The 20,480-nt window shown below is 42.8% G+C and overlaps 1 protein-coding gene across 1 annotated transcript; it reads right to left on the bottom strand.

Annotated features, from left to right (window-relative positions):
• Window positions 1-1,706: 1,706 nt before the first annotated feature.
• On the bottom strand, window positions 1,707-9,004 carry LOC122786800 (indian hedgehog B protein-like). The gene is made up of 4 exons (XM_044053300.1): window positions 8,052-9,004; window positions 6,978-7,135; window positions 6,578-6,681; window positions 1,707-4,020 (listed from the first exon to the last, which is right to left on the bottom strand). Exons 1-4 carry the CDS (start codon window positions 8,364-8,366, stop codon window positions 3,275-3,277), a joined length of 1,323 nt encoding a protein of 440 aa, XP_043909235.1. The 5' UTR covers window positions 8,367-9,004; the 3' UTR covers window positions 1,707-3,274.
• Between the last annotated feature and the right edge of the window lie 11,476 nt (window positions 9,005-20,480).

Below are 20,480 nucleotides of genomic sequence, written 5' to 3'. Positions count from 1 at the left end.
TGTCGACACGATTGCCAACTAAGGATGTTATGGAGTGTTTTGTACTTGTCAGGTTTACTGCTCTCAACATAGCCACACACCGTAGGCAGTTCAGACTATCTCACGTTCTGTTATCTATTCGGCCACTGACTTAAACGAGATTCACATTCCTCACGATGTTATTGACATGTAGTAAGTGTGAGAGGAAGTGTGTTTGTGTGTGTGTGTGTGTGTGTGAGATCCTATGTGTGTGTGTTTATGACTGAATTGGGAACACAAATTCTTTATCTATAGGCTACTATTATTGGACAATTCCACCACCACCTACCAGAGGATGAGGCCGTCAGGAAACCCGGATGAAGACAACTCAAATGTATTTTGGGTCTTTTTCCACTTTCTGGTATTATGGTTCCAGGTGTTATTGTGCATTCGTTGTGTATATGTGTAATTTTGCCAAGCTGTGTTGACAGATACATATTCTATAGAGACATTCATATCTGTATGTGAGTTACTGTGAGCATGCTGACTTCCCATGTGTTGTGTGAACACCCTTAATTTAAGACGATGACACTTCGGTCATTTTTGAGGCAGTTGAAGCAGGCAATTTCTATTTTTTATTTATTCATATTATTTTCTTAATCCTAGCAAGGGGGTGAGGAGCAGTGACGTGCTGTATATTTTACCGCCACCGCCTCGAAATATTAGTCCTGAGTATAATTGCTTGTCGTCCATCAGCCGTGCCTCAAAATGTTGCTGGGGTGTCGTGGTCCAAACAGAGATAAACGCGGAGACAAGACACATAGAGAGAAATTACAAACCACCAGACTCAGCTGGACAGTTTTATTTTATTTATTTATTTTTTGAGATGTGCATGATTTTTTTTTTTTTTTGTGTAACCCCAAAAGGTAGAACATCACCTGCAGATTAAGGTAAATCAGTCAGTTGGCACAACTTTTTAAATTTTTTTTATTATTATTGTTATATTTTATGAATAACTTGATGAGTATTTTACCTGGGTCTGGTTCTCTATCTGTCTTTATAGATCAGTCTCCTACAGTGAGATACGGGATATAACAAAAATGTTTTTTTTGGCCTGTACGTAACTGAGCGAAAATAATAAATCCAATCCAATCTCCTTACTGGTCTTTGGAGGCACTTGTTCGATGCTCTTTGTGTTTGGTTTGTGATCATGTGAAAGAATGGTTAAAACATCACAATGTAAGCGTACTGTATTCCAGCTCCCATAAACAAAAGTAAGTAGTAAGGAGAAAAGGCTGAGACTATCTTGCTATAATGCTGACTTCCTGTGTGTGTATTTTTTTTCTTCTCTGCAAAGACTGGTGCATCCAGCAGGGTGTGCTGTTTTCAAGGACTACCTCTCCATCCTGGAGAAAAAAGAAAACACTGTGAGCCATCAAGAGGAGGAAAGAGGAGCGTTTGCTGTGTGCTGCTGCTGTCCGTGGTACTGAAACCAACCGTCAGCCCACCCTGTAACCACAACTATCCATGTTTGATTCACAATGTTCCAGCTCATGTCATAGTTCACATTTGTACAGACAAATGGCTGCTCACACATCAGCATGGAACAGGTGATTATCATGTTCAACTGCTCAGGTTAGTCATTAAAAAGAAAAAAAAAAAGGCATCAGGCAAACAGTGAAAAACCTAATTTCAGTCGTCGCTTAGCAGTTTAGTGGTTAGTAATGTGGCAAATAATGCACTTGGTACTTGTTTTATAAACAACAACTTTATATTTCAATTCAAATACAACTCGTATGCACAGAGAGAGAGAAAAAAAAAGTAGTTTACATTATTTTCTAAAAAATATATCTTTAAATATTCTCTCCAACAACCGCTTAATATACATATTTAACAAATCTTTGAGCAGAAGTAGTAGAAGAAATCCTTGCAGATCCTAAATGTTTGCATTGTTGCTCAGCAAGTGTTTTCTGCCGGGACACGTGGGACAATATACGCTACGTGTTTGTTTTTGTTATTTTTCTTTCAGCCACATGTCACAAGATTTGTTCTAATAATGTTCAAAATCTGATTTTTCTGTACCTTTTCCAGTCTAGGTCTTGGATGATGGAATATAAGAAAAGGAATAATATAACGGTAAGCCATCAAACTAACTTACTATTCAATATTGAAGATTATCGTTATTTATCTAGATGCATAGATGTTGCTTAATACAGTAGTTGAATACAGCCTGAGTATTGCGTATGCCTTAACTACCTGAAAACCTGAAACAATGATAAACATGTCACAAAATACCCGATTAACAGTAAAAAAAAAAAAGACGCATAAATGAACCATATGAATCCATCTGAGACGATCGAGTGGAATGAAAGCAGATGTCACCCTTGGAAGAGCAAGGTGACCACACCACAGCACATTTTTTTCAACATTAATACTTCACAATTCCTTTTAAAGTTGAACCAAAAACACTGCAATACAATTGTTGTGTCTATCGCCATTCCCTGTCCGTCAGATTATTTCCAACTAGGCCATTTTCAGATATGAAACTACAGTGCAACACCAGCATATTGATACACTGCATTCAGTAATTACACAGAACGTGACTGACGCTTCAGAGGTTTCTCCAGTAAAATAATCATTTGTCAGTTAATTCAAATATACAGTATCGGCTCTTAAGACTAAAGAATCAGCGGATTCACTGTAATTATTATTCCAACAATAGAGTCTTTCTTCTTAACATGACTTGACTGCATAAATACCTATGTACAAACACAACTACAAATGTTCAGTCTACAAATGTGTTTTTCTTTCTTTCATGATACTTCACCTTTTTCCTCATATATTAATTTCTTCCACCTGTAACAACATGACCTAGCTTGATGCAAACAATTATGACAAGTTACAGTGAGTACAGTACAAAGGAATGAGGAAAACGTACTTCACCTACTTTTTTTTTTTTAATTTAATTTAATTAAATTTAATTTAATTTAATTTAATGAAAGCCATTGTTTTTTAAGTCACAGTCTTTAGTTTTGATCTCTCTGGTGAAGGGATTGAAAAGGAGTGATATGTACGCCCATATTTCTAATGGCGTTGGTATATTATTACTCTAAGATGCTTCTAATTCTTCAAACTATGATAAGACTAAAGTGAAATTGTCTCAGTATGTCTCACTCTCTTGCACAATTAAAATGCATTTAGACTATAACATCAGTCGTCCCTTAATAGCTTCCTTGTTCTGAGAGACAGTTGTGCTTTGCTGCTCCTGTAAGCAACAAACAGAGCAAAGTAATCAGTGTGAAACACGTCTTTGTCTCTAACTATGTCCTTGCTCCATCCCCCACGGGTGGAAGTGTCCAGCATTCAGCAGCATTTGCCCCAACTTCTGCAGGAGCCGAGGATACCAGTGCAGCCCGTCAGTCTGCAGTTCTGAGGGCCCTGTCAGGCTGTAGAAGTATCTAAGCGGGGCCAGGGCCCAGTGAGCCAAGTGGTGGTTGTCCACAGCAGCATAGCAGGATGCCAGCACACCATTCACGACTATAGACCCGTGCTGGGTGAGTGGAGCATACAGACCGCCGTTCATCTGCTCCTCCACAAAGGTCACAGTGGAAAATGCTGCCTGTAAACCCACCTTGCCTTGTGGAGCAAGTACGCACTGTCCTGGACGGACCTCGCTGGCAAAAACTGATTTCAGGCGAGCTTCAGAGCCAATACGGCCCCTCACTGTAGAGTCCAACATTGGCTCTGTCATTGTCTCTTCCCAGCCCGACTCACCCTGCCCACTAGTGCAGTCAGTGACAAAGATCAGGTGAGCAGCTGTGAGTGTGATATTAAGTCCTGTGTCGGTGCCAATGACGTAGAAGACCTTTGTGGCATTGGGCCGGCGGTCCAGAAAGGATATAACGGTGCTGTAGAGAAGAGGACCATCGCTGTCCGTTGTTGAGGAAGCCAGGACGCGGTCACCAGGGTGAAGATCACGCATATGTTTGGTAGCGCCACCCTCAAGGACAACCTGAGCTTCGCCAGGGAAACAGCCACCAGTTTTGGCTGCCACAGAATGTTCTGGAGATGAAAAACAACAACAAAGGTTTCATTTAGTTATAGAGCAATCTATAAAGCAGGTGAGACTTTGACACAAGGACAATTTTATCTCAGTGGATCAGTGTACAGTATAGTGTTAAAACATACATGTCTCTCTCTGCCTCTGTATAGAACATGTATGGACCATGCATTCCCATGAACAAACATGAACACTAACACTGACGACTGCTTTCACTGTTCTCAGTAAATACAAATTTCTTGTATTTTGCAAAAGGAAATAACCAACTTTGCGTTGGCCCTCTCTACATCCAGTAATATCTCAATCCAAATCCATCACAAGCATATTTCAAAGTGAGTTAAGTGGGTTAGTAAAAAATTCACTGTCAAACTGACAAAAACACTTTTTTCCTCATATAGTGCTGTCAAACTGGGCAGTTTGCCCTTTCATTGTCTTAAAACAAGCATGTTTATCCTGGTTCTTTGTTGTAGAGTTGGCAAATTGGACACTCGTGAGAGTGAGAGTGGGAGAATTGACTGTGTGAGAGTGAATGGTTGTGTGTCTCTTTGTGGCCCTGTGATGGACTGGTGACCTGTCCAGGGTGTGACCCCGCATTTTTGCCCTATGTCAGCTGGGATTGGCACCAGCGACCCTCATGTGGAGGGTAAAAGCGGTAGAAGATGGATGAATGGATGGCTGTTGCCTATTTTCTTCATGTAGCAAGTTTAAAACATATGGATAAACTGCTAATGCACGTTGTCAGTGTCATAAGTGTTCCAATACAGTTGTTCAGCTAGAGTTTGTCATTTTCTGCCCATGGAGAGTTGAAAACTTCCACTTTCTCTCAGGAGCAATGATCAGGCTATAAATATGAAATAAACAACAATGCTATATTTGTCACCCTAATTATTAATAAAGAATAATATAAACATGTTTTATTGTATTAACGTTTGGGTCTGTATAGCATAGCCCTGTGCTGTGCGGTGGAACTTGTGTTAGCATAGCTGAATAAGGTGTCCCTTTAAGACACTGTGAGACAAAGTGGCAAGAAGAGGTAGTCAGTAAGAGCTAATGGATAACCAGCTGATTGTATCACCACAGTCGGAGCATGGCCTGGGGTCAGAGAGACAGGAAAGTACACAGACTCAGACCTGGGTCTAGATATTGTTTGGATGACGGCAAAGTTTGCGTTTTAAACTCAAGCACACTGTAAAACTGACACACTGTAATGTGCTCGAATACTGTAGTGTAGTAACAGGAAAGACGACATTATAACACAACATAAGTAGTCTTTATAGGACTCCTGTGGCAAAATCAGATTGAAATTCATCACTCTTCATCGTGTGTGAGTGTGTGCTTATGTTTGCAGGGCAGCAGTGTTAGAGCCGTCTTAAGGCAGCCAAATATTTGCTCAAGGTGTGTCTGTGAGCTTGACGACTGCAGAGAAGGAGGGCCGTGAGCAGGAGGTGATAAGACTCAGATAAGACATCTGAGAGAAACCTACTGAGGGAAAAGCAACAGCAAAACAAAGGGAGAGTTAATCATCTCACAGCTCACTAACCTCAACGGGCTGCTCAAATAAAGTTTGGCATCAAATAACTGGTGGTACCAGACAGACACGGCAAAATGACTCCGCAAGAGGTTGAATACCCTGAGGTGGAATGTGGTCAGGTATTTTTGGAGCGAGCACTCTATCTGATTTGTGTTTCATTCACTATGTCTGTGCTGAACAAATTAAATTAGACTCTTAATCAAAACAAAATTTTTGTAAATTATCTAGTGGATCTTTCCAGAGTTGTATGCATGTGCAATATAAGTTTAATATTAGTTATTGTGCTATTCCAGCATTTTTATGTGCACACCCTAGACTCTTATTTAAAGGGATATTCCAGGTATTGTGAAGCGTAGCTGTACGATGAGTGTGTGTGAGAAAGAGAGTTACGGTACAGCAACATTACGGATGCCAACTGCCATAAAACACCATAGTAGAAGAAGAAGTAGACGAGGAAGAAGAAGAAGAAGAAGAAGAAGGGGTCTGTGCAAAGAGGATTAAGAAGAGGGACATTACAGATAGCAACTGCCGTAAAATACCAAGAACATACAAACACACACCATTTACCGTAGTCTTCATGCCAGACCTGCACTGACGTATTATGTCATATGGTTCGGTATCATATATATATCTGTACTAAGACCACATACTGAGGTGAAATTAAAAATCTGATTTCTACGTCCAGACATAGACTGAAAGAAATCAGATTCGAGTCAACGGAAAAAGGATACGAGTCACTTCAGCCTGGTGATGTGAACATGCACTGTAGTCTAACATCTGACCACGAACAGGTACGGAAAGAGCACAGGTGCAAAGAGCACAGGTGCACACTCAGCTTTGATTGGCTCCCTAAAGGCCACACACACAAACATACGCACGGGCTGATAATGCGCGCACATAAAGATAAGAATCACCAGCGAGGGGTCTGACATCGACCTCATTAGTGGTAATGACAGGTGGCCACAAAAACATACAAACACACGTACAGATATAATGCACACACATACATGCTCATATCCAGGTCTTACCTGACTTGACGCTGCAGTGAATGTGGGCTTTGGACTCATAGTAGACCCAGTCGAATCCTGCTTCTACTGCCAGCCGTGCCAACATGGCATATTTATTTCTGTCCCTGAGAAAAGGGATTCAAAGGCATCATGATTACAATTCTTTACAATTAAACATAGCACAAGATGGAGCACATAAGCACTATATGCACTGCTTTGGAAAGTGTTTATTTTGTTAGTATCTTGTTCACATTTGGCTAATTCAGTTTGCTATCAGTGAAAACACAACTCAATTCTTGACTAAATAGCTGACTCATCACATGACTGATAAGCTGATTGACTTCTCGACTGTCATAAATAATAGGATGAAAGATGTCTGGCTGTTTTTACACCACATCATCAGTCGTGCGGCATGCCCCACCTGTCTGATGTGGTGATGTCGACGGCGCGGCCCTCATAGTGCAGCGAGTCCTCAGAGTGATGGCCGTCCTCGTCCCAGCCCTCGGTCACTCTCAGCTTCACACCGGGCCACATGTTCATCACCGAGATGGCCAGAGAGTTCAACTTGTCTTTGCAACGCTGAGGAGATGGGCAGACAAGGGAGTGAGAAACAAAACCACACACAACACAAGAGAAGGAGACCAAGAGTGTGACTACAGAACATGTTCACTTGACACTAAGGACGAGATGATGGGACACTTCTGTCAGGTGAATGGTCATACTGCACACAACCATCCATGTGCACATGCTTCAGATGATTTAGCAGTTTCACAATCTTTTACACTAACGTTTTAGGTCAAGCTGCTCCAACTCTAATGAATCACATTTAAGGCCATTGTCTAGAGCAGTGGATTGATTTGTCCATAGCTGACTGACAGAATGAATGAATGAATGAATGGTTTTATACAACACTCTGAATAAAAAGGCTATGGAGATATATTATTTTGGACTGCACCAACTTATGAAGGAAGATAAATGATGTGCTACAAGAGTTCACCCCTAAAAAGCCTACTAGGTAGCTGTAAGTAGATGGAAATTATTATTATTATTATTATTTTGGGCTGTACCAACATTGAGAGTATGAAGATAAACCTCGTCCTACATGTTTTCACCCCCATAAAAGGGATTTTACACATTTGCAATGTTATTGAGATTTGGCTCCTCAAAAAATGACTCTGATTTCTTTTCTCTGGGATTTAAATATCTCTAAGAAATAATGTAGATATAGGCAACTGGACCTGAGTTTAGCTGAAGACAAGTCACCGTGAGGCTTCTTCAACAATTCTGAAGAACTTCACAACTCTTGGGTCTTCAGCTAAACTCAAATCAGGTCCAGCTGCCATGAAGATGGGAATGACCTGAACGACTGAGGATCTTCACAGACATGAATGTGATGTTGAAAACTAAGCAGCAGTGCTCGGGATCAAAGGTTCCTCTCGCACGTCAATGTTCTGTCCCACTTTCGTGCCTGCAGCCATTGATCTGTGCTCCTCACCTGGGTCATGAGTCTGTCTGCGCCCGTGTCCTCCTCATCCTTGAAGATAATATCTGTGTTGTAATTCGGCGTCAGCTCTTTAAAGCGCTCGGAGTTGCGCGTGATCTTGCCCTCGGGTCTCCCGCTGGCTCCCAGCGTCTTCTCGGCCACGTTGGGGCTGAATTGCTTGTAGGCGAGCGGCGTGAGCTTCTTCGGGAGCCGCCTCTTGCCGTACCCCCTCCCCGGCCCGCAGCCCTCCGAGGCAGGTGCGAGGAGGAGGAGGAGGACCAAGGCACACAGAGAGGCGGCGGTGAGAGGAAGGAAGGGGATCCGCATCGCCTCAGGGGGGAGGGAGGGAGGGAGAGAGAGCTCTCCTGGGGAGAGATGTCTTCAGCGTCTCCCCGGTTCAGTCCCCGACTCCATCGTCCGTGACTGTCGCCACATCACGTCCGAAAATCCGAAGAAGAAGCTCATCACCTCGGCGACGAAGGACACCATAAGGACACCCAAAAATAGTTTTTTTATTAGCTCAGGAGAAGAAGAAAAAAAGACCCAAATGGTGAATAAACTTCGCTCCCTCCGCCTTGCAGAATCAACAGTAAGTGTGCAGGCTGTAAAGTAGGTGTATTTAAACAAACAGGTTCAAAGTCGATTTAGTGGGTGAGAGAGCTGGAGAGTGAGAGGGAGAGAGAGAGAGAGCGGTCACTAATATCCAACTTGCAATGTTGTGGTTTCTCTCCCTCTCTTTTCTTCCTCTCTGGGAAACTGTCACATCAGCCACTTTCTCCTGCTCTCTGGTTGCTGTTCCCTCGCTCTCGCTCGCGCTCTCGCTCTCTCGCTCTGCTTGGATCCAAAGCTGCTCCTTCCACATATGCGAGCGGGGCACGCAACAAGCTGCAGCTTTCCAGTTGAATGGAAGGGATACGAGTGATTCAAAACGATCTGTTGCCACTTCAGACCGCACCCTGCCAGTCCTGCCCTCCTCTCTCCTCTTTCCTTCCCCGCTGTCCCTTTAGTCTGCCCCGCCCCTCCTGGGCACATGCAGGGCGCACTGACTGGAGTGTCCTGTCCACACTCCTATGGCAGACACAGGCACAAGCACAAGCAGTGGGGGGGTGTTGCCTGTCATTGCTGCCACTTCACATTTCCAGTCATTGTTTGCATTTGCCTGTGCCCTTGACAACTCCTGATGACCCTGTTTGTATTCTAAAGTGTAAAAAAACAACAACAGTCATTCACAATCAATTAAATCAATACATTTCCTGGAGTATATACAAAAATATATATAAATATACACGCATATATGCGTGTGTATATATATACATATATACATATAGAGAGAAAGCAGCAGATACACATATATATATATATATATATATATGTATCTGCTGCTTTCTCCAGGTTCTCCAGGTTCTCCGGGTTCTCCTCCCACAGTCCAGGCATTAGGTAACTTGGACACTCCAAATTGACCATAGGTGTGAGTGTGAGAGTGGGTGGTTTTTTGTCTCTATGTGTGGCCCTGTGATAGACTGGCGACCTGTCCAGGGCGTACCCCGCCTTTCGCCCTATGTCAGCTGGGATTGGCACCAGCGCCCCCTGTGACCCTCATGTGGAGGATAAAGCGGTAGAAGATGGGTGGATATATGCTGCTACTAATGCTTGTTCCACCGTGCTGCATTCCATTATCAAATAAGATCAAGGGTCAGTGGTTGACTGGCTGGCTACAGTGTTTTGTTGGCTGACTGGATTATGGGGTAATTTACTACCTGTAAGGATGTTTTACTGGAGGACTGACTGACTGACTGACTGACTGACTGACCGAGTGACTGTCTTTAGCTTGTTTGACTTGCTCAGGGGCCAACTTACTGACTGGCTAAATGACTGCTGAATTACAACTCTCGCTAGTTGCTCTTTAAAGTTGCCTAATTAATTGACAAGATTAACTACATATTCCAATTTCTTGAATTTCCTCCTACAGACATATTGCATCTTTAATTTATGAACACAAGCTGTCTGGGTCCCTGTCTGCAAGCTGTGTGTGTGGTGGCTAATGCGCGTGCACACACAGAGAGAGAGAGAGAGTTAAACAGCAGCAAATGCAGCCCCCTCCAAATTAGCTCTTCAAATATTTGCCAGCAGAAAATCAGTGGTCTCACCCCCTGTTTCTCAGTGCAGGCTCCTTTGAATGAACTGAACTGTATAAGACTGAGGGTTTCCACAATTTATGTTTTATTATTTGTGCGCGCAAACATCATAAAGTATTTTTGCTGCACCGCTGCTTTTCATGTCCCTCGCCTGGAACACAGGAAGGCAAAGAGCAAGATTCACACACGGTAAACAGCCATCTATAGCGATGTTTACCTTTTAGCCGAAATAGAACATCAACCGACACTTGTGCAAATTCATTAGAACGTACCTGGTGTGGAACATACAGTACACGGCCATTAAAAGAAATCAGTATTCATCATAACGGTGTCAGTGTTGTGCTCAGTTTCACTCCAGCTTTGTAGAGGCCCTCAGATATGTCACATCATCATACTGTAGCAGGGAAACTGTTCTTATGATTTTTACAGAAGTCTCCGTTCAGCTGCTTGATAACTAAATCAGAATCTGAATATTTTATTAATACCCAGGAGGAAATTGGGTAAATATACAGTAGGTTGAGGGTATGGTCAATTGGCAACTTGTGTAAAATCCATCAGCTGAAGAACTCCCTTGCAAAGCTTGTAGCCTCACCAGGATGCAGCGTAACAAGTGAGATCGTTGACCATTAAGGCAAAGGCTAAGCCAAGCAGCAGCTGCATGGCTTTACTGGAGAGAAATCAGAGTGGCATCAATTTTCTGGTTCACGGTCTTTTACCATTAATCAGCGATACAAGTGGTTTTCCATTGCCTCTTTTGCTTTTTGTGTTTATCGTGTGCAGAAAACTTTATGCAAATTTGTGTGTACCCGCATTTGCACAGGCATATGTTTTCCTGTAACTATCAACATTTTGTGGGCGAGCGTATGTGAGAGAGCGTGTGTGCGCGTATCATCCTTCCTTTGAAGATCATAAATACAGGCGTGGCTCCTGGCAGGCCCGCTGCCTATTCAGCGTGGCCGTCGACAATGCCTCAGAAGTGGTCACATTCTCCCATCCATCCATCCCTCCCTTCATCCATCCATCTCTCTGTTCCTCTTTGACTCAAGAGGGGACACTCCGGCCTCTCAACATGGCAACAATTTGATCAGATCAAATGGATCAAACCAAAATGGAGCCGTGCAATCTTTCCGTTCTACTCTCCGTTAACCTGTAAATCTCTCTGTCTGACAATGATCCCGTGAGCAACTTTTGGCACTACACTGAACCGACTGACATGTTTCACACACTGTAAGGAATGGGCTCAATGGAGGCTCACGAAATGCACAAAGAGACACACACACACATCCATGCATGTGTGCAAAGTAGAAGCTCATATGTTCACAGATACACACACACACACACACACATACACATACACACCAGGCCGACCAAGAATCAGGCCCTCGCTCATTGATGTTTGTTAAAGTTATTAATTTTCTCTGTGAAATAAGAGGCCATGGTGGCAGGACATGGGGAGATGGGTGCCAGCTCCAGAATCTGCCTCTGCTTTCATCTGCTTACACTGGGGCTCTATGAGTCCACAGCACAGGGCCTTTACATGGGCACCGGGGTTACCCACGCATACCCGGGGCCCTAACCAACAAAGGCTCCGAGTGGGGCAAAAGGAGACACGGATGAAAGGAAATGCCAAGAGCGAGATGAAGAAAGAGATGGGGAGAATGTCAAAAAGAATGACACAGAGAGATAATGAGAGAGGAGGGAAAAAAATTGCACAGTGATTGAGGAGAACATATCGGGAAATAAGGGAGCAACATGTGAATTGAGAAGTCGATGAAAGAAAAAGGAGAAGGGGAGAAGAATTCAATGTGTTGGACCAGAGACTGAATGGCATGGCACATTAGCTGGTAAACAAGTGAGTTTTGGGTTGTTTTGCACTCAGTGGAAGCTAGCGTGTTTGTGGCTTGTGGTGGATTGCTGTAATGGGGGTTAAAGTACGTTATGCTCAAGGTAACAACAGCTAGTGGCTAAAACCACCATCCCTCTTCTTCCTCCTCCTCCTCCTCCTTCTCCTCCGTCTCTCCCTCCACACACTCTAGCGTCCAACCCCAGACCACAATAAACACCTAACACTACGTCCCTATACATAAGGCTTCTAAGTATCCTAGTGGTTCTAAACCTTGTAAGCCTTCATTTTCCAAGACAAGGGGATACAACTTCCTGGACGTGCTCCACTTTTGCTGTAGCCTTCACACATTTCGCCATACATTTTTGGCAGTGAGTGCCACTTGCCAGTGACAAATAGTTTAGGGCTGAGCCGGAACTAACATGGCAGCCAGTGAAAACCACACTGACCAAATCTGTCTATCAATGGGTCAGAGCCGCACCAATACTGGTTGTGCTGAAGGCCAGTTTAGTGCAGCGTATTTGGTCAGAGAGCAGACAGAAGGAAAATAAAAGCAGGATGATATAAAAGTGGAGCACAGGCTAAATGTGTCTTGGAGTTAGTGGGCTAGGCTAGCCACTGCATGGCTTAAGCAAACAAAGACCTGGCCAGGCAACTGAAGTACGCTGCGCTCTGACACTGAACACATACAGGCATGGCAGCATGGGAGCTCATGTACATGCTCATACACAATTCACACATGCACACAAATACAGTCTAGATCATAAAACATACACACGGGGAAACAGTGCATGGAATATGTGGCGTTAGTGCATCGCAAACAGCGAACTCAGTTTGCTAACCATGATTGACTGATGTAAAAGTCTAAATCTGATTGCAAATCATATTTCCGCCTCTGTTTGTGTAATGATACTTGCAGTTGAACTTCATATTTATTAATTACATATGTTGTGTGTGTGTGTTTTTTTTAAAGTTCCTTAAAAAGACTAGTCTTAAATTAAGACTTGAGGGCTGAGCGAGACTCATGCTCAAAAGATTGGAGGCTTGCTTAAAGATTGTTGACAAAGATGAGGCAAATTTGTATGAAGTGTCCTAATAACAAGTCCAGAAGTTGGGTAATGCCAACAATAATGCTGTCAGTGCGTCTGCTGTACCCTCTCCATGTCAAATGAGGGATTTTTTCTCCTCCCTCTTGCCATCCCCCCTCTCACTCCTTGAGTGTGTGCCACATCTGCGGGCTCTGTGGTGATGTTTCTCTGCTCAGAATGGATTCACCAGCTCAAAAACGTCCTTATTATATTTATATTTTACTACACCACTAGAAAACCATGCCAGCTGCACTGCAGAACTTTGGGCAGAAGGAGGGAGAGAGACCCAAAGGGGAGGAGGGCAAGTGAGGAAGGAAAAGAGAGAGAGTGAGAGAAAGAGAGCGAGGAGGGGGAGGAAATGACAGATGGGGGGGGACACAGAACCAAACAACAAGCAAACACATAGACGAGGGTAAAGAAAGGCAGGTGAAGATGAACGTCTCGCAGAGAGGAGTGGAAAAGCACAAGTGAGGTGGCTAGAGAGAGGATTGAGTGGGCACCCTGTAATAGCCCATGACAATATGATTACCAAGGGTGCTCAAAGGTAAACACAGTAATGGACTGTAGAAATAGAGAGAGGGAAATGAAAACGGTGTCGAGTCAAGGTACTGTTGCACTCACGTGCGCACACACACATACCACATTTACACAGACGTCTCACTGAGGTGAGTTTTTTAGTGACCTCTAATGATCGGAGGTGGACATGGCTTTGAGAGGATGCAGGGAGGAAATGCCGACAAGAGATGAGGTGGCTCGAGAGTTCACAGAGGAGGTGAGAGGAGGCTGCGAGTGGCATGGCAAGAGGATTCGGACGAGTACTGCAAGAGGAGGAAACTCACAGTGGGAGGATGTAAAGAGCACACACGAGTGTATGAAGTTTGGGGCAGGGTCAACGTTGGGCGATTGTCTCCATTCCATGACATGAAGTCATGCTGAGGGTCACTGAAAAGCACAGTTGATGTTCAGGGCTGAGTGACAAATAAGTCCGCAATTTCTGGTAAATGTCAATATTTATTTACTTATTTATAGGGAGGAAATAACAGTAATATGCAGCTGGGATAAACAGACCAGCTTTCACCTGTGATGATGTTTTTTCTGAGGTGAGACTGAGGATGTGGCTCAGGATGAGCAGGGATTTGCAGAGGAGATCAGACTACTGCTGCTGATGTTCACTTCTGCTGTGTTCCCCTTATTGTCTGGGGTCAGACGCAGACACCTCGGTGCCAAAGTTCACATCCGTATTGTAATGTCATTGGTCAGTGGTCAATGGTCATGGACGGGTCTCAGTGAGAGCATCCCTGCATCTGAAGTGTCCTCCCAATCCCATATACTGCAAGTCATCCACGCAATGGTTCAAAGCCATTATGATAGGAGCTAAGGATGGAATGTTGTCTGCACTTAGAGGAGGCTTTGGTGGATGGACGGTTGACAAAACACACCGTTTGAAAATGAAACCAATAGTGTTTCTTTTATCCATGACAATTGTACATCCTTAAAGGAGAATTGTTGTTGTGTATGTGAGTAGTATACTTACCTAAAAAACACATAGAATTGGTCCAGCGTGTTGGTTCAGCCGGCTACTACTTAATCCTATGGCGGAATAAATGACTCTAACGTTATTTTAAGAGTCTGACAACATTGCTGAAGCACAAGTGTCACTCACCTCATGCTCATGTCTCGCTGTGGATTCTCACGAGACTGGAGAGGCAATTCTTAGACGTGACCATTCAGGATTGTATAGGTATCGTCCATGGATTTCCCCTTAACTTCTAATTTTACAATTGATCACAAAAGTCCACTATACCTGTGACTGGTACACTCTTATGGTTCATAGGTATTGGGACAAACGCATGCCTCCGTCTGATCAGTGAAGATGTAGGACTGTGCCAATGAAGGATGATGGGAGGCAACAAAGAATCAGACGGACTTGTCGGTAGCTTTTGGAAACATTTTGCCTAAACAGGGAGTTATGTCACGTGGCATAGGTTGTGATCCATGTGTGTCGAGAACGATCTAGTAATATGCCTAATGCAGACGTACAAGGACAGAGAAAAGGGTGGTACCTCTGTCGCTGCGAGGCTTTTAATTACCACTCCTCGTGTCTTCCCTCAGAGGAACCAGTCTCGTCAGCGACTCATGGACTGCTGCAGCTCCTTTAGCTCATAGTCTGTGTCCTTACAGCCTTTGCAGCAGGTGGTGGTAGTGCAAACAATACCTACATTAAGAAACCACTGTGTCAAATAAATATTAATCCCGCAAAGTTTAAGGAAAATAGTGTGAAAATCTCATCATTCTGGAGAGGAAAACACTTCTTCCAGGGTTTCCTTTGTAAAATGTTCTTCTATAATCTGCATCTCTTCATAAATTGTCTAGTTTTTGTCAATATCTTTTATCTCCTATTCACTTTTTTCAACTATTCAACTAATATAATATAAACCAAGTTCATTTAAATCTGTTTAGGGGTGCACAGGCTTCATGCAGAATGATATTTATAGAAATCCTCATCATATTCACTTTCCCATGAGGCTAATAAGGTTACCACAGTGGAACTGTTGCCACTAAGGAAGGAGATTGAGACACTGGAACAATATTTTGTCAAACAAACAGCAGGGTTAATTGAGATTGTTATCAAAAGGAAGAAATACAGGCTACTCCCAATAAAACCAAGGCCACAATAGCTGCAGGGCTCAGTGTGCAAGTAGGTTTTAATATTTCTTTATGTCTTTTTTTTCCAATACATTCAACTCTGTACAAAACAAAAAATGAAATCTATGTGATTTACTCGGAGATAGAAGTACAGTTTCAAATAATGTCAGTCGAGTCGAGGTGAACCTTTCCAGTCTGTGGATTAAAACCAGCTGTTCATCCGTGAGACAGCTCCTTTGTCATGTGTGTGCATCCAGTTGACAGATCCACATGAACTTAGTCAACAGCCAGTATCAGTGAGGCCGAGTCATAAACTGTCGCTCATGCAAACACACAAAAAAGAGTTAGAGTTAGGTTAGTTTGCGGAGAACCAGGTTATTTGCAGAAGTTTGTGTGACACTGTGAAAAAAACGTGTTTCCAAAAAACATCCGCAGATACATGAAGGCAGCGTGAGTAATGTCCAACTATCAGCTGGAAGTATGAGGCGAAGACTCAGGTTCAGTGATGAAGCCAAATATGGAAATAAAAGAAAGAAGAAAAGCAAGACGTAGGAAGAAGATGGACGAGAAACGAGTTCATGCAAATGCAAAAAAGAAAGAAAATGGAGATAAAGAAAGCAGGAAAGTAAAAAAAGAAAGAGGTTGAGAGAGAGCAAAAGAGCAAGATGGATGGCTATGAAGACTGGTACTGATCAGTAGCTCTTTCTGTGATGCGGCTTCCAGCTTCCAGCCCACCGATTGGTCAGCAGCCTAACTCGGAACATGCGTTCCCACAATCCCTCAGCACCACTTCAATCCCACCACACTGGTTCACCACTCTGTGGCTCAAAACAGTGCCTGCTGGCATGGGCAACATATCAATAAATTCATTACGCATTTATACTTAAATATTTATACTGCAGCAGTGTGTTTTGCACAGGGACGGTATTTATAGTGTGCATGCGTATCTGTTTGTGTGTCTCTTTGTGTGTATGTTTGTATTTGTAACAGTGTCACATCGCAGCCCTGTGCTGCGGTGAGACAGCTGTCTGGGGTGGGGGTAGGGGGGCGTTGGCTTTTGGGCATGGTGGTGGTTGTGTAGGGGGGAGTTCTAGTCGGTGTGACAGAGAACAAGTGGAAAGTCTGAGAGACGAGCATTTAACAGAGATGTATAGCCGATGAAGAAAGCGAATATCAAGAGGAAACAGGCATGGTGGGGAAAAGAAAATAAGGAAGATGGAAATGAAGAATTAGTAATACGAATTGGATCAAAATAATAATAAAAAAAATCATATATTGCTCGAAATCAATCTCTACTGCCACTGCAAACGGGCAAAATGAAGAAACACAAATGCAAAATGCTTTTATTGTTATCCACCCACTGACTCATTTGGACAAAGACAGAAATATTCATTCTTTGGAAAACAGAAACAAGGGAAATTACACGGTGTCTTATTGTTCAGTTGTTTACTGCATGCAGACAATCCCATTCAGAAGCCCATTTTACATACTTTGCCATTGTTTGTACAGTTACAATGGTTTTTATGGAGTCCAGTCAAAGCAGCAGCGGGGGACTACGTGCCATCTAGAACATGGAAGGGAAGGTGAAAAGGACACGGAGCAACACGAGCAAGGCTAACGTGGGGCTGAAAAACACGTTAACAAAGCCACAAGGCCTGTGTATTTGATATTACACTGTGTATTTGCAATGTGTCCCCCACAAATCAGAACTTGTGTAGACACAACATACAGTATGAAAGCTGTGACAAATTACTTTTCATCATGACCTCAGTCCGTTACTATAGTAACCAAGGGCACTAGGATGTCTCTGCTAAGGGTGCATTTTTTAACCAAACTCTTCATTAGTGTCATGGAGGAAAAACTGCAACTGACTTATGAATGAATTACTGATGGGGAAGTTGTCGCTGGATGTGGTGACTTGTGTACTGTGCTGCATGTTTACACAGTGAACCACCAAAGGAGTGGAACATACATGTCCTGTGTGTGTATTAATGGATGCATGTCGGTGATGAGACCATGGATTTGCCTCATGTATTATTGTCATATAACATTCACTCGTTCATGTAAAATGCAAATTCCCTATACCTTTTTGTGAAAAAACAAAACAAGCTCCACTCCGCGTGGACGCGTGTTCGTGAATGAACGAGTGAAACGTGTGTGTGTCCGTGCTGGTGTAGCGCTCATACATGTACCACTGCTGCTCCCTCTGTTCAAAAACATGTCTGTGGTCCAAACATACAGAGGCCTCACCGAAAATAACACCCCAGTCGACGTCTTCATTTGACTTAATTCGGCCTCATTTTACCTTACCATAATTATACCTCGTTCTGCCTCCATTCCCCAGCAACAACATCTGCACTCCATTTTCATCAGCGACTCAACATTAACATTAAGATTATGCCATGAACAAAATGGATTTAATGCGTCTTTCTTATTTAATATTAAATATGTAAGGTGAGAGATTTTGATTTTACCGCTGCAGACATATAGCATATTATTTCTAAGAAACATAATACAATTTTATACAATACAATTTTGTCTGATCAGATTAAGCACATTAACAACACTGACTGTGTGCAGTCAAAGATAAAGGCAACACAGACGTGGGAAAGAAATTAAGTTAAGCCTCATAGTTTATAGTCCGTATTGTCATCAATATTTAACATTTTCAACAAGTGCAAAATACAATTCCTTCTCATTACCTCCCCTGTATACTACTACTGCTACCACTACTAATAATAATAATAATAATAATTATTGAGAAACATCTTATCAAAAATGATAATTTGGGGTTTGATATCAGAGTTAATCATTATAAGAGATAGAGTATAACTGAGCATCAAGTCATCAAGCATACAGTTAAATGGATGCATTTTATGTAATGCACATCTTAGACTTAGACATAATGCGTCCCTTCCTAGCTCGGAACAGCACGCTGCCGTAGATGATATAGGGCAACAGTTTTTTACGTGTGTGTGTGTGAGAGAGAGAGAGCTGAGTGAGATGATGTGAGAGTACGAGGGAGGTTGAAAGAGAGACAGAAACCGGGAGACAGCGACGGACAGACCGAGAAATTAGGGGCTCTGCAGACCAGAAACTGCTCTGACTCAGACAAAGTCAACATCTTCGCTGACATCACTGACCATCAGCTCCATCATTTCTCCAACTTTAAATGCTTTGATGGACCAAACAACCTTCATTTGTCTTAACCCACAGGGATTTTACTACTGCCAGTGAGACAGGGAAAGCACTGTCTCACTCAAAGAAAAAGCCAAGGCATGTTTATGCTACATTAAAAGCTTTGAAACATTTTAGTTTCGGGTTGTAGACACAAACTGAAAAGATGAGTTTGATATCTCTAATAGATTTTTAGAAAACAACATTTGACTAATGTGTCTTTTTTTTGCAGTGGCTGGCCTCTTGGAGAGCAGTTTTGTGAATAAGAAGACTAGTGTGAGGTGAGAGAGGTAGACAACTTACCACAGGCGTCCTGCAGGCACCAGTCAAATATACACCGTTCTAATTAACACTTGTGAAAGCCCCAAAGCAAGGCTAACGGTGTGATCCATGATAGGTTTTCCTACATTACGTAGCAACGCGTCGTGTGAAATGGGAATGTTTTTCTAATATTTTGTGCAACAGAGCAGTTGATAAAAAAGCTGAAATAGGTGAAGTAGAAAACGTGGGGAAATAATGTGTTTCCGTGCTAAAAAAAAAAAAACAGGCTGGTAATTTGTATGAAGAAAGGAGCGGGGTAGAGGTTTAAGGTTGTCTACATGGGGTGTCGGTTTCAAACCAGCAGTCTCTAATCCTGACACACTGCCTCTGGCAATTATAAGGCCTTCAAACACGGCCGGTGGGAGGAAAAAACATGACCAGGGAGACCAGACTAGCGCCGAGGCGTATTTAGCAACATACCGGCAGACTGTAATTACATATATGGCTAACAGAGAGATTTAATGACTTTTTCCTCCTTCTACTGATTGACAAGGCAGAAAGAGGGGTTGATGGGGGGTGGATAAAGAAATAAAGCGCGGCCTCACAGTTTCATTTCAGCAGCATTTCAATGTTTGTTTGTTTTTTTGCTAAACAACTTTCTTTTAAAGGTGTAGAACATTTGTGTTACTTGTAATCGTCTTCTGCCTTAGGGGTCGCCTCCATCTTGCCCTATCCCTTGTATCCTCTTCCTTACGTCCTCCATCACAACTGTCCTCTCTCCTCCTGCCTGGCAGATCCATCTCATCATCCTTTTGTCAAATATAATCACTATCTTTCCTCTGTACATGACTAGATATACATATATATATATATATATAAATATATATATATATATATATATATAAATATGTATCTTCCTGTGTGACTTACTTTGGTGGTTATGAATCACTTGCATCACTTTGAAAACTGTAGCTTCTGATCTCTTCAGTGGCCACATGCATGTATGCGTGACTATGTGTCATCTAAACCACTGCTATTGTTTCATTTTAAATCCAGCGACACAGTGTGTCACTGTGCAAATACACATGTATGATCACGCGATGCTCTATATTCAGTTAGTTGGAATCATCCAACCTCACCACGTTATGGCTCAAAATAGTGAATATCCCGGACAATCTGCTGGGATGAGATGATACTGTGTCCTGTTCAACTGCTTTTTAACACAAATATCTATCAGCTAATGACGCAACAGCAAACTCAGTGTTTTGACGTGGTCAAGACCACCTGCTGA

Source organism: Solea senegalensis, linkage group LG2, assembly GCF_019176455.1.
Source record: "Solea senegalensis isolate Sse05_10M linkage group LG2, IFAPA_SoseM_1, whole genome shotgun sequence".
Lineage (NCBI taxonomy): Eukaryota > Metazoa > Chordata > Actinopteri > Pleuronectiformes > Soleidae > Solea > Solea senegalensis.
Note: the sequence above shows the minus strand (reverse complement) of the source record. Positions and strands in the feature narration are given on the sequence as shown.

Bases quoted from the DNA above. Each gene is read 5' to 3' on its own strand.
- LOC122786800 (XM_044053300.1), bottom strand. From the start codon at position 8,366: ATGCGGATCCCCTTCCTTCCTCTCACCGCCGCCTCTCTGTGTGCCTTG. The intron at 7,136-8,051 runs GTGAGGAGCACA...CCATCTCCTCAG, and splicing joins CAGACAGACTCATGACCCAG to CGTTGCAAAGACAAGTTGAA. The intron at 4,021-6,577 runs GTAAGACCTGGA...TTTCATCTCCAG, and splicing joins TCACTGCAGCGTCAAGTCAG to AACATTCTGTGGCAGCCAAA.